The 19077-nt window shown below is 34.7% G+C and overlaps 1 protein-coding gene across 1 annotated transcript in view; it reads left to right on the forward strand.

Moving 5' to 3' along the window:
- Positions 1-19077, forward strand: part of LOC150104807 (NF-X1-type zinc finger protein NFXL1-like) — a 307000-nt gene that overhangs the window by 171804 nt on the left and 116119 nt on the right. Inside the window, exon 9 of the mRNA XM_090395984.1 lies at positions 5754-5868. Coding sequence (XP_090252110.1) covers positions 5754-5868 — 115 coding nt within the window. The remainder of the gene's footprint in view (positions 1-5753; positions 5869-19077) is intronic.

Below are 19077 nucleotides of genomic sequence, written 5' to 3' on the forward strand. Positions count from 1 at the left end.
AATGACTTTTAACTATTTCTTTCAGAATCCGGAAAATTATTCACTTGAAACCAAATAAAAAAATATATACATTTAATGAAACAAAAAAATATCATCATCATCATCATCAAATTCCTGCCATGTACCCTCAAGGGGTGTGCAGGATATGATAGTACTACATGAAAAAATTACATCATTAATAACTTCCTATCTACAATTTTCCTCCAAATCAGTCTGTTACTTGTCAAGACTCCAACATTATCAGATCTTACATTTCTATCATCTAAGGCAATTTGTACCGTATCAATCCACCTATTTCTTGGTCTTCCTCTGGGTCGTTTTCCTGCTAACCTGGCAGAGAACACTTGTTTTGCTAATCTTTCCTCGCCCATTCTGTTTAAGTGATCATACCACCTGAGATTAGCTCTGCTAACGCATTCCTGGATGCTGACAACATCAAGTTCTTTCCTAATATCCTCGTTTTTAATATGATATTGCTATTGATGCCATCTGTTCACACCTCTAATCTTTCTCAAGACTCTCATATCTGCAGTCTCTAGTCTTTGGTCAAGTGTTTTACTTCTGACCCAGCTCTCAGATCCATAAGTTTAAACTGGTTTGAACACTTGTGGACAGACTTATGTGTTCGTCGAACATGTTGTTTATTATTTTAACGGTATAATAGAACACAGAAACTAAGTAAATAATTGATTTATTAACTTGATGCTGATATTTCGCTGGTATTATAACCAGCATCTTCAGAGCACAAAAACATTGTTTGTCACAATACGCGAGACTAAAACAACATGGTGTACATTAACAAAATTGTAGCAGCAACACAAAGACTAGAGTCCTGATTTTGGCGCCCTCTATCTGGAAAAAAAAAAAAAAAAAAAAAAAAAAAACGCTATCATATATTGCTAGAGTCCTAGAAAAGTGCTAGTTTTTCCTTAATATGACTGTCTCCCAGATCTTCGGCAAGTTAATACAGCCATATTTGTTGAGATTTGGAGTGTGTTTTAGGGCTTCTGTCGCCTCTAAGAACAATCTCTCTGATTTATATGGGTTTCTGTGTAGTACTTTTGTGTTTTTCCAGTTGATCCTGTGTGCAGGGGTATCCAGAGCATGGTCTGCTAGGCCCGACTTCCCATAATGATATTTCCGGACGTATCGTTTATGTTCGCTGATGCGGATATTCACAGTTCTTCCTGTTTGACCGTAGTAGGCTTGATTGCATGAGCAGGGTACTTGGTAGACTCCTGGATGTGATAAAGGAGGAATGCTGTCCTTGGGTGAGCGGATGAGGGTGGCTAATTTGCTACATGGTCTGAATGTAGTGCGTAGTTTATGTTTAATGAGAATTCTTGAGATCTTTTCGGATGTGCCTTTAATGTAAGGGATGGTGACTGTTTTGTTGTAGTTCTCTGTGGTGGATGGTGGGAGGGGTTTCTTAGGAGTGTTTAGTATTTTGTTTATTTTTTGTGGATTGTAGCCGTTGGCCAAGAAGGTGTGGCATAAGTGAGTCAGTTCAGCAGTAAGAGCCTTGTCATTTGAACAGAACATACGCCACACCTTCTTGGCCAACGGCTACAATCCACAAAAAATAAACAAAATACTAAACACTCCTAAGAAACCCCTCCCACCATCCACCACAGAGAACTACAACAAAACAGTCACCATCCCTTACATTAAAGGCACATCCGAAAAGATCTCAAGAATTCTCATTAAACATAAACTACGCACTACATTCAGACCATGTAGCAAATTAGCCACCCTCATCCGCTCACCCAAGGACAGCATTCCTCCTTTATCACATCCAGGAGTCTACCAAGTACCCTGCTCATGCAATCAAGCCTACTACGGTCAAACAGGAAGAACTGTGAATATCCGCATCAGCGAACATAAACGATACGTCCGGAAATATCATTATGGGAAGTCGGGCCTAGCAGACCATGCTCTGGATACCCCTGCACACAGGATCAACTGGAAAAACACAAAAGTACTACACAGAAACCCATATAAATCAGAGAGATTGTTCTTAGAGGCGACAGAAGCCCTAAAACACACTCCAAATCTCAACAAATATGGCTGTATTAACTTGCCGAAGATCTGGGAGACAGTCATATTAAGGAAAAACTAGCACTTTTCTAGGACTCTAGCAATATATGATAGCGTTTTTTTTTTTTTTTTTTTTTTTTTTTTCCCAGATAGAGGGCGCCAAAATCAGGACTCTAGTCTTTGTGTTGCTGCTACAATTTTGTTAATGTACACCATGTTGTTTTAGTCTCGCGTATTGTGACAAACAGTGTTTTTGTGCTCTGAAGATGCTGGTTATAATACCAGCGAAATATCAGCATCAAGTTAATAAATCAATTATTTACTTAGTTTCTGTGTTCTATTATACCGTTAAAATAATAAACAACATGGTTTGAACACTGTATACAGCTAATTTAGTGTTCTGACTAATTTCTCTCTTATTCCATATGAATTTATTCAATTGACTTCCTACCATACCAGCTTTGTTGATTCTGTTGTCTATTTCTATATTTAATTTACCATCTTCACTAAAAATCGTGCCTAAGTAGCTGAAATGTTTTACTTGTTCCACAGGTTCTCCATTCACAACACAGTTGACATTTTCAATGATTCTGCCTATTTTCATTGTCTTTGTCTTTTTATTGCTGACCTTCATACCATATGTATTACAACAGTTATTCAATTTAGTCAGTGAATCTTGCAAACTAGTAGCAGATTTATTTAGAAGTATAACATCGTCTGCATAAAGCAAAGAGCTGACATGTGTACACTTTAAATAAAATTACATAACTACAAAAATAACTGGATCCAAGCCCTTCTAAAATAAATGTGCACTTTAGAGATTTTCTTATCCAAAATTATTAAAATCATTCATTCTCTGACTCATTCTATTATTGAAATTGTTTGATATGTACTTAATCACATCTACCAGACTAAATACCTTGTTTTTACAACATAAATGTTCATCAGAACCAGTTTCTTTGTTAGGGCCTTTTCTGAAAATATAAAAATTTCTTCTTCTTTTCCATACGATCGTATCTCCCTTATGTAGCATACAGTATTATTCTCCTGTCCCACGGAAGTATAAATATGCTTACCTCTTGCAGTTCTATTTGATGCACGATTTACTAATTTTTGTACCAGAGAAAAAAGTTTCTTCTAATACTTCATAAACAACATATCTAAGTTGAGCTCTTCCTTTAAGCCACTTAACAGTTTCAATTTTCACCAATTGCTTTTTCCATAGTAATCCAGTATTCTTAAGACAGAAGATGAAACTTTCCATTCAGCATTTCCTCGAACATTCAATTAGAATGTTGACTGCAATATCTTCTTTTATTTACCAATTACTTGTTGACAGTCTCAACTCCTCCAGTTTAAAGACTCATAGTTCTACGATTCATTTTCGGAATCTTCTATTAATATTCTCCTGACTGTCATGTAAAACTAAAAACTTCCTAAGAACAAAATTTCTCCGGTCTGTGTTCTTAAACTTCCATTATCTCTCTCTCTCTCTCTCTCTCTCTTGTTTTTCTTTTGTTACCTCGATACCGAACGCTCTATCTGTCAGCTGTTAATCATGCATCAAATTCGTTTGATGCATGATTAACATATTATAAAATATTAATATTCTCCTGACTGTCATGTACAACTAAAAACTTCCTAAGAACAAAATTTCTCCGGTCTGTGTTCTTAAACTTCCATTAGCTCTCTCTTTCTCTCTTGTTTTTCTTTTGTTACCTCGATACCGAACGCTCTATCTGTCAGCTGTTAATCATGCATAAAATTCGTTGGCGAGTATGCGCACTGCACGTAAATGGCAAGCGAGAAGCTAAGTATAAGGGCTGACACATTGTATCTGTTAGCATAACGAGAATGTCTTTACAAAACATAACAAATATTTAACAAATTATTAATATATTAAACATAACAAATTATCTCAACACTTAACAATTTATATCGCAATAAAGAAGATTAAAAATTATCATAACCTGTCAGAATCTAATAAGTACATCAATTTCAAATGATTTACATTTAATTTTGACAATAATAATATCAGTAACGGGCACATCGCAAGTGCTGATGTATGTGTTATGAAACCAAAACTAATAATATACTGTACTAACATAAGCAATTGTAAAAATATTCATAATTTTAAATTAAGATTATTTTTACACTGGTATTATTCAAAATTCTAGAAATTGATCCATATTCAATCCATTCTTAAGAATGGTGAAAAATAATTACTGCTCAATTTAAATCACTTCAATTCTTTCTTAAGTAATGAAGAAAACTATTATCACTCAACTTCTACACTACCTTGAAGCCTCCCAACTAATAAACAATTACCAGTATGGATTTTACCACTGTTGAAGTAGAGGGGGGGGGTCTCATTGCTTATGTTACACACCTTTAGACAGATGTCATAGAAAAGTTTGAGATTTCCCAAAACCTTGATATCTCCCAAAACATTTGATTGGGTTTGGTGCAAAGACTTATTTAGCATGTTTGCACTAGGCAGTGTCTGCATGTGCATAAACTGCTGACAAGAATTACCTTTAGCATGTGTATGCCACTTCCACATTGGGGAGTCGCATTTTCACAAAACTTAGACGGCATGTTAATTGCGACTTTTTCACTAGAATTTTATTTGTAAAATTATCATTTGTGAAGTGATAATATTGAATATATCAAACGTAATTCAAACTGATTTCATGTTATATATATTCTCATGTGGATCTTTTTGCTTTACATAAATTTTGTGCTGAATTATAAGCACTGTTATATGTATTTTCTGGAAGTGAAAATTTGAAAGAGGATGTTAGGACGAATGCGTAGTTAGTTGCTATGTTTAGTGCAATTCCAGTATGAGTGTCATTCCAGCTGTCTCTATTTGCACAAATTGTTGCTAAATATAGTACATAGATTGTAAATGTCTCTGTTCTGTATTTAGTGATAAATAAAGCTACTTTGTTTTCCTGATTCTGCAGTACCATCTGTTGAGGAATGTTTTTCATAGTATTGGAACATTTTTTATGGCACTCTTCAGAAACAACATAGTAAAAATGTATCTATTTCTGAATAAAAATGAATACTTCTATGCGTTATAAGTTGTTGACATACAACAAAATACTAACATGTGTGAAGTATCTATTATTCATAAGACAGGAGAGCCACTAACAACAACAACAAAAAAAAGTAATGAATGTAGGATTTGGAAAAGGATGGATAATTCCAATGATCGGAAATTATCCTATTACTGTATAAAATATATACTGATCCTCAGTAAACAAAAGAAAATTCTTAGAAAACAAAGCAAAATGTAAATAAAACAGAGAAATAAATACACATAAGCACAACAAATTTTGCAAGATTTCTATCGCAGCATGATGAACATCATGCTGTGATATCCAACAGTTTATGTTTTAGGTATCAATCTGTTAATATAATTTTTTGTCAGTTTGCATTTTATTCTTGATGATGTATGCCATAGAGCATAGGAAACTGTCTGAATAAATAAGTATTCTTAATATCTTCTCTGTTTGGTTCATACTTGAAATATAATGGATAGTTCATACCACAGAAGTGTAACGTCAAAAAATTGGTTGTTAAATTACATTTAGTAAGTTATATTTGCTTTGGTCTACATAACTGGAAAATGATTTGTGATGAAATAATGAGAACTGTACTATATTTTAAAAAATATTTAAAATTTATAAGCTCTTTACTTCTTATAGGTATGCAAAAAGCTTTTAACTTGTGGAAATCACTCATGTACTCTTTTGTGTCATAGTGGAGAGTGCTCTCCTTGTTCAAAACAGGGACCAAGACAGTGCCCTTGTGGAAAAACTGGTATGCTTATTGAAATTAAACTAATCTTCTTACCATATGTATATATATATATATATATATCTTTGTCTCTCATTAAATTGCAAAATTTGAACTACAACAAATACCATTAAAAACTGAATAATCATCTCGCATATCTGTCCTTAATAAAATAAATTGTGTCTTATAATACAAGGACAAAACATTAAATAATTAATGCAGGTTTTTAACAAACCATCTAAATAAACAGTTATTAGTGAACTTTTAATGTTAATTTCATATGCATACCTGCTAACTCTGCTCCCAGTTATTGATCCAATTTCTTGCTTTATGCATCATCATTTTTTTGGGGGAGGTCGCTTAAGGGTTACAGCCAAATAACTGGGAAGAGATCTCCAAATCATCTTTCAGGAATGCAGAGAACCAACTGGAGCTTTTGACCTAATGTTTAGTCCTCACATTCATATGGATACCTGCTAACTTTCCCAGTTATTGACCTGCTCTTTTGCTTTTTGCATCATCATCTTTTTTTTGGAGGGGAAGGGTCGCTTAAGGGTCACAGACAAACAACTGGGAGGAGATCTCCACATCATTTTCAGGAATGTGGAGAAAACCGACTGGAACTTTTGGCTTAATGTCTAATCCTTACATTCACTTGATGCACCCCATTAGTATCCGCTGGGTACTGAACAAACAAGTACAGGCTGGCAATTTGGGACTTAAACATCCAAATTATACTCTATGTCTTAAACCACAAAATGCACATGGTACAACATGATGAGATTTCATGCTGGATGGTGTGTTATCCAGTTAAACAAGATTGCTGCTGTTTTCACCAGGAAACCCAGGTGAGCAGTAAAAAGTCAGCTACTGGATCAAGCTTCAACTCAACATCTAGAAGAAGAATAAGCTCAATGACAGAAGAAGTGAAGATAGGAACCATCAATATAAGAGTATTAATTGAAAAGAAATCGAACCTCTAGAAGAATTGGATAAGTACCATGTGAACATAATTAGCATAACTGAGTAAAAGAAGACAAAAACCAGATGAAATCTACTAAATAATAAGTAAAGGATGCTATATTCAGGAAATAATGATCAAGGAAAGGAAGGAGTAGTGATAGCATTCAACTCCAAACATGAAAATAAACATATTGATTGGAAGGCAGTTTCAATGATGTGGGCACATTTCAAAATGGGAAAATGGACAATAAAACTTATTTGTGCCTATGATCCTATAGAATGTTCTTCTAAGGAATTGAAGAATTTTTTGAGTTATTAGAACAGGCAGCTGCATAAAGAAAATGGAAAGAGTGGTCCCTGTTAGAGATCTCAACAGCAAAGTTGTAAATGAATCACACTAGCCACATAGGAACGTTTTTGGAAAATTTGGAGAAAAGGGCTAAACTAATAATAATGGTATGTATTTGCTAGATTTCTGCTCAGGACACGGAGTATTCATTACTAACACTATGTTTCAACATAAAGATGTACACATTTACATGGAGAGAAGACACGAGAAATAAGAAAGCCCCATTGACTACGTTATTGTTGATAGTGATATCTTCATGCTTGTTCTGGATGCAAGAGGGTACAAAGGATTTGAAATTTGAAGTGACCATTACTTAATACTAAGCAGGATAAAAATGGATATCACATTGAAAAGAACAGCATGTAAGAAAGTTTTAACAAGAATTAGAATTATGCATCTTTTACAGGTAAACTCTAGATTCGACTATACAAACATTATTGAAGAAAAAATGAAACAAATTGAAAACAAGAACCAAAACTTGGAGTCTCTTTGGCAAACTCTAAAGAAGAAATTGATTAATTCAGCTTGGGAGGTATGCGGTTAAGTTGTCTATAAGGACAGAAAATAAGAACCCATTATGGACACAAGAAATTAAAGAAGCAGTTCTGGAAAAGAAGAAAGCATACCAAAAATTCCTAGCAAATAAGTCAGCGATGCTCTAAAAGAATAGAGAAAATTGTAAGAGAGCTGAGCTATATGTAAAAGTAGCTAAACAAAAGTCATGGGAAGACTTTCGTAAGAATATAGAAAATAAATAATATCAGGAAGGTGGGAAAATGTTCTGGAGGCTATTGAAAAATCTTAGAAATGGAGGAAAAAATACTGTAAAAGGAATCAAAAACTTGAAATGTGGATAAGCAGATGGAGTAGATTATGTACAACCAGAATTGCTAAAGTAACAGAGGTGTAAAAGTTTTCAGTAACATTTGATGATCAGACCATTTGATGTAAAATCAGGGATGTAAGACGTGGTTGCACATTATCTCTACTCTTATTTATCGCCTATATGGATTACATTGTGAAAGAAAGTGGCATTAGACCTGATATTAGAATAATTGGAGATGTTAACCACGTCGCCGTCAATATGGATAAAATACATCACTCCTCTACACTTCGTTTCCATCATATATTTCAATTTAATATCAATGGTATTACAATTTTAATATGCACTTCACATCCATGGTGACCTGGACGTATATATACATCTTGGCTGGTTGGGTGGTTAAACTTAGCTCTGTGCTTTATGCAGATGATGTTGTACTCCTAAACTAAACTGAATAAAGCTGTAATAAATTTGGCATCAAAATCAGCATTATAAAGACCAAATGAAAAATAGGCAGAAACATTGAAACTTCAACTGCATTCTGCAGCTTATAGAACAAGTAAAATATTTCAACTATGTTTGCCACAGTTTTTAGTGAAGATGTCAAGTTAAATCTGGAAATATACAATGGAATAAGCAAAGCTTGTGTTGTGGATAGCAAGCTGAATAAATTTATATGGAATAAGAGAGAAATTAACCAAAACATGGAACTAGCAGTATACAAGACAGTGTTCAAACCAAATTTAAGTTATAAATCTGAGAGTTGGATTAAAAATAAAGCACTCGATCAAAAACTGGAGACCACAAATTTGAGAAAAATTAGAATAGTGAACAGATGCCAGCAATGGCAGAATCACATTAAAAATGAAGATATTTGAAAGGATCTTGACATTGTTAGCATTCAAGAATGTGTAAGCAGAGCTAATCTAAGGTGGTATGGCCACTTAAATAGAATGGGTGAGGAAAGGTTAGCAAAACATGTATTTGATGCCAAGATGGCAGACTCTTTAATTTGTACATAAATAATATAGGAAATAACCTGTAAGGAAACATTCAGTTATTTGTTGAGGATGTAAAATTGTAATAGTGAATCAAAGCGATGTGGAGAGCTTGCAGGATGATTTAAATAAGTTGTCAGAATGGACAAAAAAGATAATGGGTATCAGTTTAATGTGGAGGAATGTGAAGTTACGCATTTTGGGATAAATAGATTACAAGCAAGCTGTTTACCATATTGAAGTAACTGTACTTCAGGAAATAGATGAAGCTAGAAATTTAGGGGTGGTTGTAGACAGAGAGTTGAAGTTTAGAAGACATATTGCTAATGTTGCTAAGATAACTCATAAAATTACTTGACTACTGAAGAAAACACTAACAAGTAGAGATTAGGAAGTTTTTATTCCTCTTTATAAGGCCTTGATACATGTGCATCTGGATTACTGTGCTCAGGTCTAGTCTCCTGGTTTTGTTGGGGTTGAGGAAGTGGTGGAGGGGATTCAGTGGCAAGTGACCAAGATGGTGAGTGGTCTGTGAAACATTCCCTGTCGATAGGAAAAAAAGAACAGGATATGATAAAAACATTTAAGTTACTGAAAGGATTTTATATGATTGATGCAAGATAATGTTTCAGCACTTGGCTAAAGAAGGCAGAACAAGAGGACATCCTTGGGAGTTTAGTAAAAGTGTGGTTAGTAGGAGTGTGAGGACTAGATTTTTTGCTTAGAGAGTTGTGAATGAATGGAAATTTTGCCAGAGTTAGTTGTTAGCACTTTGTTAATGGATTCAAGGAGAGGTATAATAGATTATGCAAATAGTGTGGGTCTCCAAAATGAGTCATTGGACTCCATGGAGGTGCCTGCATAATAATAATAACTTACTATGGATACTAGTCTTAAATTTGATAGTAACATCAGAGAGGAACAAAAAATTAGTTACTTAGAGCCTCTGTGTGATAGTGATTATTTAACCTAGGCAAGAGAAATTAAAATTAAGCTGAGAAGTTGTGATAAAGATGTAGCAAGGCTTGGAATTTAAAAATCTCAAAATTATTTTGAGGGTATAATAAGGAATTAGAACATACATTGGGAATTGGAATTTAATGGATTGAATGTTAATAGTAAATGGAGAAGTTGTAGAAAAGTTTTTCATTTAGTTATAAACACAAGTTGCCAAGAAATTATATTCTTGATTAATCCTTTAATCCAAGTGTAAGCAAACATTTACATGTGAAGTTCTTCACACTAGGTTATTTGTATAACTTCACATTAATTGCTTTAGTATCCCATAATGCAAAGCACATATCCTCTCATGTGTGTCAGGTCAGTTGCACAAATGAAAAATTTAGAATAATTTTTGCAAACGTAAAAATTATTCTGAATAGATTGACTTAAGGGAATGCTTTAGCTAGTTTGGTCATCAATCTACACCATTTGAGAATTTATGGGAGCGTTATGTTACTAAAACTATCATATGAATGAATGCAGCATCATTTAAATAGACATTGGTCATAATTGAAAAGCATTATATGAGCTGATTGTTGTAAAGCAGATCTTCATAAGACAGGGTATTACTGTATATCCTTGACAGAAATCACTCATTGAGCAGCATGGTTTTGTAAAAGTTTATCAATCTTTCCAAATTTGTTGTACACGTATTGTTCAGATAAATCCTTATGTTTAGTAAATATTAGTGACGTTGTTAAACATTAATGGTGGTGTTTTCTTTATTTTTGACTGTTTTGTTTAATTAAGACTATTATTACACGATATTGTTTTAAGCAAGTTCTATGTTTATAGTACCAATACATACGACAAAAATGACGGTCAAGACATCAATATTGAATGATATTAATATTATTTGGAGAGTGCGTGTATGTGTTGGAAATGTTTCATGAGTGAATGCAAGTCATGTTGTAAGGAGAAAAATTAAATGACTTAGCTTAAAGATATAAGGCCAGATGGAAATAGAATTTATCTAATTACTAAGGGATAATTACCTGAAACAGCACATAATGGATGGGACCAGGAGTTTGAGAGTGCATTGGATCTGGTAATAGCACCAGAAGATCTATCTATCTATGAGTACAGCAGCAACTTTGCCTCTGATTGGAGAAAGTGACCATGCAGTTTTGTTCTGGGAGTTTGCTTAACATGTGGAATTTTCAGTCAAGAAAGGGTTTATGTGTAACTACAAAGCTGGCAATTATGACAAACTGAGGTGGCAACTTGGATCAGTGCCATGGCATAAGAAGCTACATACCGTATTTCCCTGAAAATAAGACCTGGTCTTATATTAATTTTTGCTCCAAAAGACATTAGGGCTTATTTTCAGGGGATGTCTCATTTTTTCATGTACGACAATCTACATTTATTCATTTATTCATGCACAAAAATCTGCAATTTTGGACCATTCGGAGATCCAACTTCTTCTCTTTGCAGAAAGCCGTAAGATTCTTGCCCTGGGAGTCCTCCACGATTCCTTTCTTGTCCTCGACGGAATAGGTCTTTATTTTTGCACTCATCTTGTCTGAGGGTCAAAATATTATTCCCTTTAAAACTACCATTAAATCAAGTGTTAATTGAAGACTTACAAGACAGGAGTGGCAACAAAAATGATGACAGTTAAGAATGATGGTCCACACAAAAGCGATGAAAAATTGCAGGCACCAAAATTCAGAAAACGTTTCTTTATTTCACGAGTACATTAAGTACATCCGTTACAACACACGACGTATCGAATTATGAAGATTCATATTAGACACAACCATGTCCATTCGTTATCAAGTGCATACGTTATTCGTGCATTGTGTACTGTACTCCGATTGGTCATTCGGCAATAAGTCTCGAGTTCATCTGTTTACATAGGTGTTTACCTCTCATCCAAAGGCACCTGCTTGGGTATTTACAAATACTTAATTATAATTTATATTATCATTTATTTTAAGTATTAATGTCAATAATATTATTTATTTATATTTAATTACATATTAATATTATTATTTATAATTCAATACGTCCGTCGTGTGTTGCAATAGACATACTAAATGTGTCCATCTGGCTGACGATCTTAACTAGGGCTTATTTTTGGGTAGGACTTATATTACGAGCATCCTGAAAAATCATGCTAGAGCTTATTTTCCGGTTAGGTCTTATTTTCGGGGAAATACAGTAGAATGAATGTCATCAGTGCATGGGAAGTGGTCAGGGATTATTTGAGTGAGGCAGTATCAGACCGCATAGCGAGGATCAGGAGGATAAACAAAGTTGGGATTAAGTGAATGGGCAGCAATATAAAGTAGGAGCTGTTAAAAAAGAAAGTGTTGTGGAAGGAATATAAACAAAAAGGTGATCAGCATGCTCATGAGCAATATGAAGCAAAAACAAGAAGGGATAACTAGTATGATGAGGAAGGTTATAGCAGATTTTGAGAGGAAAACTAGCTAACCAAGCCAAAGTAAATCCAAAAGAGTTTTTTTTGCTACATAGTAAGTAAGAGAAAGAATTATTATGGAAAGATAATTTCACTCAGTGCTGATGGGAGAAAAGTGACAGAAGCAGAAGAAATAGTTCAGATACTAAGTGATCACTTTATAAGGGTATATCATCCAGGAGATGACTTTGTAGTTACTGATGTGAAAATTAAGATAGATAAACTGGAGATACTCGGTATATTGAGGAATATCAATGTAAAGACAGCAGTGAGCCTGGACAGTATGTCAGCTTATTTGCTACGTGAACGTGCAAGAGATCTGTCCGTGCCGCTGACGAATTGTTTAATCTGAGTCTCAGCTCTGGCAAGATTCCAAGGGAGTGGAAAGGGTAAGATATTTCTATTATATAAAGGTAGCTCCAAGACAGAATTAGCAAATTATGGACCAATTAGTATCTCTAGAGTGGTGACTAAAAGTATTGTAAAAGTTGATTGAAAGTAAAATTCAGGAATGAGTGGATAGGAATATGATACTCTATAGGGGCAGCACAGCTTTGTAAAAGGTAGGTCCTGCCTCAAGAAATGGCTACACCATGATATTGCTAGACTTTGCAAAGGCATTTGACAGAATACTGCATAGAAAACTATTACATAAGTTGGAGCATGGATATGGGGGTGACTGATAGTCAGGCATCAGAGGGGTGGTGTGTGGTGGAGTGGAATCAAGGTAAATGAGGGGAATAGTGGAGTGCCCCAGGGCTCTGTACTAGAACCACTACTCTTTACTTTGTACATTAATGATATAGCAGAATATTTGAAGGGATGGGAGGATATTCAATTGTTTGCCGATGATGCAAAACTGGGGAGGGCAGTGGTTGATAAAGGTAATGTTGATTTCCTGCAGGGCGATTTAAATAAACTAGCAGTGTTTGCAAACCACAATGGTTGTCAATTTAATGTTGCAAAATGTAAGGTAATGTACTTTGGCATGAATGATTACATACTGTCTATTATACTGATGGTATTAGATTAATGACTTTTGATTTTGTTTTGACTAATTTCTCTCTTATTCCATATAAATTTATTCATTTGGCTTCCTATCATACCAGCTTTGTTGATTCTGTTGTCTATTTCCATATTTAATTTACCATCTTCACTAAAAATCGTGCCTAAGTAGATGAAATGTTTTACTTGTTCTATAGGTTCTCCATTCACAATGCAGTTGATATTTTCAATACTATTTTCATTGTCTTTGGCTTGTTATTGCTGACCTTCATACCATATCTATTACAACAGTTATTCAATTTAGTCAGGGAATCATGCAGACTTGTACCGGATTTATTTAGAAGTATAACATCATCCACATAAAGCAAAGAGCTGACAATTAACATCTCCAATTTTGATATCAGGTTTAATACCACTTTCCTTCATAATGTGATCCATATTGATAATGAATAACAGAGGGGATAATGTACATCCTTGTCTGACACCAGATTTAACATTTGGTGTCAGACAAATGTTAAATCTGGTGTCAGCTCTTTGCTGACACCAGATTTAACCGCTGACTTACAACTCAAATAAAGACTAAGTATTGCTTGATATAATGCCCCATTGACACCATATAACTGTAGTGTATTGAATAGCTTCTCCCTTGGCACCTTGTCATATGCCTTTTCCAGTTCGATTCCACCTGAATTGAACAAAACTTAAATACAGACCTTTGTTATATTTCCATGATTTTTCAACTATTTCTCGTAAAGTGAAGATTTGATCCTGACAGCCTCTATTTGGCCTGAATCTAGCTTGTTCTTCACCAAGCTTTTCTTCCTCAATTTTTTTCAACCACTTCTCAAGTATACTTGCATGAATCTTACCAGGCACACTCAGTAGGGAAATACCTCTGTAATTCTCACATTCAGTTTTATTTCCCTTTTTATATATGGGTACTATGAGAGTTCTACTCTAATCATCGGGAATTCGTCCCTCTGTCCAAGCATTCTGAACTATGCAGTGCAGCCACTGTAAGACTTTTATACCACCATACTTCAGCATTTCTGATTGAATCATCTATTCCTGCTGCCTTTCTACATTTCAAGCCTTTGATAGCTTTTTCTACTTCAAGTATGGATATGTATTCCTGACTGTATGCGTGTTGAGTGTTTTTTTACCACTTTGCTATCACTACTTGTTTCATTTTGCAATTCTTCGAAGTAATTACTCCATACTTCAAGGATGTCTTTTTCTCCCGTTTTCATGTCACTTTTATCATCTCTAAGTTCTTTTACAGCACTCTTTTCTCCATTTCTAAGCTTCTTCAACAACCTCCAGAATATTTTGCCACCTTCTTGGTATTTATTTTCTCTGTTCTTGCCAAAGTCCTCTCATGACTTTTGTTTAGCCAGTTTTACACAGTGTTTAGCTTTCTTACATTTGTCTCTGTATTCTCTAAGAGCACAAGCAGACTTATTTGCCAGGAACGTTTGATATGCTTTCTTCTTTTCCTTCACTGCCTCTTTAACTTCCTATGTCCACCACGGAGTTCTGATTTTTCTATCCTTGCAGACAACCTCACCACATGCCTCTTTGGCTGAATCAATCAGGGTTTTCTTCAAGGCTTGCCACTGAATCTCCAGGGTTTGGTTCATGTTCTCAAACTCTTTCATTTTTTCTTCAATAATCTTTGTGTATTTTAGTCTACAGTTCACATCTGAAATCTGCTCAACTTTTATTCGCTTTAAAACTTTTTTACGTGTTATTCTTTTCAATATGAAATTTAATTTTATCCTGCTCAAGACTAAATAGTGATCACTTCCAATTTCAAATTCTCTGTACACTCTGGTGTCCTGCACCAGAGAGAAAACATCACTATTAACAATAGCATAGTCGATGAGACATTTCTTTTACCTTGCCTCTTCTCTCCATGTGAATTTGTGCACATTTTTACGTTGGAACATGGTGTTAGTAATAACCAGTCCATGTTCTGAGCAGAAATCCATCAGGTATTTGCCATTATTATTGGCTTTGCTCTTTTCTCCAAATTTTTCCAAAATATTTTGGTTGGATAGAGATTTGAAATTCAGAGGACATATTGCAAAAGTTGGCAAAATAACTCAAAGGATTACTTGGATTATTAAAGAAAGAACACATTGACAAATAAAGATAAGAGATTAGCCGGCAAAGGTTGGTCGATTTTTAGAGCCTCTGCTACTAATGGTTTAGTTAAGTAAGTTTGGACACGGTTAGTGGTTGAAAGAGGACCAATCGTTCGATGCTGTTGGCACGCTCTCCCTCGATGAGTCTTTGGACTCCCTGGAGGTGTTAAATAATAATAATAATTATTATTATTATCTCTCTTTATAAGGCTATGATTAAGCTGCATTGTGACTACTGTGTGCTGATTTGGTTGCTGAGTTTCTTGGGAACCAGGAGGTAAAGTTTATTCAGAGACAAATAACCAAGTTTGTGACAGGCCTGTGGAATGCTTCCTATGAGAATGGATTGAAGGTGATTGCCTGGTTTAGTTGACAGGCCGAGGAGAGGGATCATAATAGAATTCTATAATTTTTCAATAAATGACAGTAGGAAGAGTGGTTTGTTTCTGGAAGTTTTGTAGGAGTGTAGGCAGTAAGGGTATGCAGACTAGACTTTTTGCTTGGACAGTGGTGAATGATGGAATCCATTTCCAGAGGTAGTTGTGATTGCCCTAACAGTGAATAAGCCTATGAAGAGGTAAGATTGGTGTTGTATGAATAATGGTTAGCATCGGGATCTCTTACAGTGTCTTTTGACTCCATGGAGATACCTGTATAATAGTAATAATTAAGAAGTAAGAAGGTTTTTCTGTTATTTGTCATGCTTCTGCTGGTTTCTGGAGACTTCCTCTTAAACCATGTTGTTAGCTACTACCTGTTTTGTGCTATCTGAATGTTGTATAGTTACTTGTACTATATTTTTATCTTGTATTTGTGAAGCATGTATAAATTGTTAATTTTGTTCAAGTACTTGGATAATCTCTTTGAGTTCATCTAGTCAACTAGAATTATTATTCACAAATTCATTTCTTTATTTTCCTGACCACACATGCTAGGTTGTTGTTATTTAATCTGGAAAATGTAGAGGCATCTGAGGTGTAAGGGATGGAAATAGTTTTGTTGTGATTCCTAATATGTTTGAGATACATCTTTAAATATAACTGAAGTTTATTCAATAATCTCCATGCCACTTAAATTTAAACCACACATTCAGCCAGAAACATTCATTCATTCTAAGGAGAATAAATGTTCGGCCAGTTTAGCCTGTTTTATCCACCTAAAAAAACTAAATTAGCTGTCATCATTATGGTAAGTTAAGATGCAGGTTATGCTCTGGATACTTTGTTACAGAATATCCAGAGCTGCTATGCTCCACAAGCATTAGTACAAGTCTGAAAGACTGTCGTTGGAATCAACATCAATGGGAACACTACCCTAACCCTTGTAAGTATTGCTGCACTAATTTGCAAAGATTTGAGAAACAGTCATTTTAAGACCTTTCCCTTCATGTGTCATCTCCTATCCAGGAGGTTGGCTACCATGATGCGACTTATGGCCGACTATGAGCGTAACGACATGTGGTGAGGACACTATCTCTTCCACATATTGTCATAAGTATTCATGGCTGTAAATCCGTGGGTGTTCACGGGGCCAGTTTGCCTGCTTGCGGGATGAAAAACCCCAGATAAACTGCGGAGAAAAACTCTGCTGTCCACGCCCAAGACCAGCTAACTTGGTTATGACTGAGGAAGATCCTTGAGCTCCTCACGTCATCAATAGGAATCGAACCTAGGACACTTCTTCCCCAGGCATATGGTTGCGAAGCACATAGCCACTAGGCTAACCATGCAGACTCATTTTAAGACCACATCTAGCCTAACATCTCTAAATTAACTTATTTTTTTCAGCCCACAATAGGACTGTAGTTCTGTTTTTCTTTTTTTTTCCAGTTACAAGTTGCATTGTTGCCACAACTACCTTGTTTGAGTTCTCTGGTTTTATAACAAATGTTTGTGCTATGAAATTCACCAAAATATTATCCACTTAATAAATGATGTACTATATTTATTTTGTTCCTCTAGTGGTGTTTATATTGTGAAACACTGCTATGAATAATCACCAACAGCTAAGGATTTCATTATATATTAAACTTAACAAGAATTTATATTCTTCTTTTAATCCTATACCCAAGTATTAGCATAAGCATGAAATAACTTCATGGCTAGTATACCTTATATAGAGATGCTATTGACTTCCCATCAATTGCTCTACCATCCCATAATACAAAAACATGGGAAGAGTCATTGCTCTGACCAGTTTCGACCTTTATTGAGGTTTCATCAGTCAAACCCAAGAAGATATCAGTATAGAAATCTAAAAAATAGAAAATGAAAACAGAAAAGATATTTCAAACATCATCAGTTTGAAAATGTATGACTTCTGTTTTAATTTAATCTTGTTATCTACTTTGGTCAGATGACATATCAACAAAGGTCAGAATCAGTCTGGATGATAATCCTTCCCATAACGTTTTTGCATTATGGGATGCTACAGGAACTGATGTGAAATCATGCTCATCAAATTCCTGATATGTACCCTCAGGGAGTGTGCAGAAGATTATGATAGTATTACATGAAAGGTTACATCATTAATGACTTCCTATCTACAATTTTTTGACATATTAATCTGTTATCTGTCAGGACACCAATATTTTCATTTCTTATATTTTGGTCTTCAAAACCACTGCTTATTGTATCAGTCCACCTATGTTGGTCTTTTTCTGCCATCCTGGCAAAAAAAAAAAAAAAAAGTTTTGCTAATCTTACCTCATTCTATTTAAGTAACCACACCACCTGAATCTGTTCACTCCCCCTAATCTTTCTCAGAACTCTCATATCTCTGGTCTCCAGTCTTTGATCAAATGTTTCATTTCTAACCCAGTTCTCAGATCTGTCTGGATGAAACTTTTATTCAGTTGACATCATATAACATCTTTATTCTGTTGTCTCTTTTCTATATATAATATGCAGTCTTCACTAAAAATGTATAATAGTTGAACGACTTTACTTGGTTCTCCTTTCAGGATGCAGATGAGGATTTCTATGTTCCTGCCTATTTTCATAATCTTTCTTTTTATTGCTGTCCACACAGAACTTATTGCATCAGTTATTCAATTTAGCTATGAAATCCTGCAGACCTGTACTAGATTTATTTAGGAGTATAACATCATTTGCATAAAATAAAAGCAGAGATTAGCATTCCCAATTTTGATATCAAATTTAATTAATTCTATTCTCCTTCAAATGTGATCCATGTAGATGATGAATAACATTTAAGATAATGTGCACTCTTGTCTCACCAATATCAAATTATCTTCCTGTACCTCCTTCAGTTCTAACTACTGAAAAACAACTCAGATATAGACTATATATTTCTCAATATAATATCGCATTTACATCATATAATTATAGAATTTTGAACAGCTTTTATCTTGGCAGCTTATCACATACCTTTTCCAGGTGTACATAAGTTAGATTCCCATGATTTCTCAACTGTTTGTCTTAAAATAAACATCTGATCCTGACATCTTCTGCTGGCCTGAATCCAATTTGTTCTTCCCCAAGTTTCCTTTCCACACT

This window comes from Typopeltis vanoorti, chromosome 7 (genome assembly GCF_054136105.1).
Source record: "Typopeltis vanoorti isolate ZY-2024b chromosome 7, IOZ_Tvanoo_1.0, whole genome shotgun sequence".
NCBI lineage: Eukaryota > Metazoa > Arthropoda > Arachnida > Uropygi > Thelyphonidae > Typopeltis > Typopeltis vanoorti.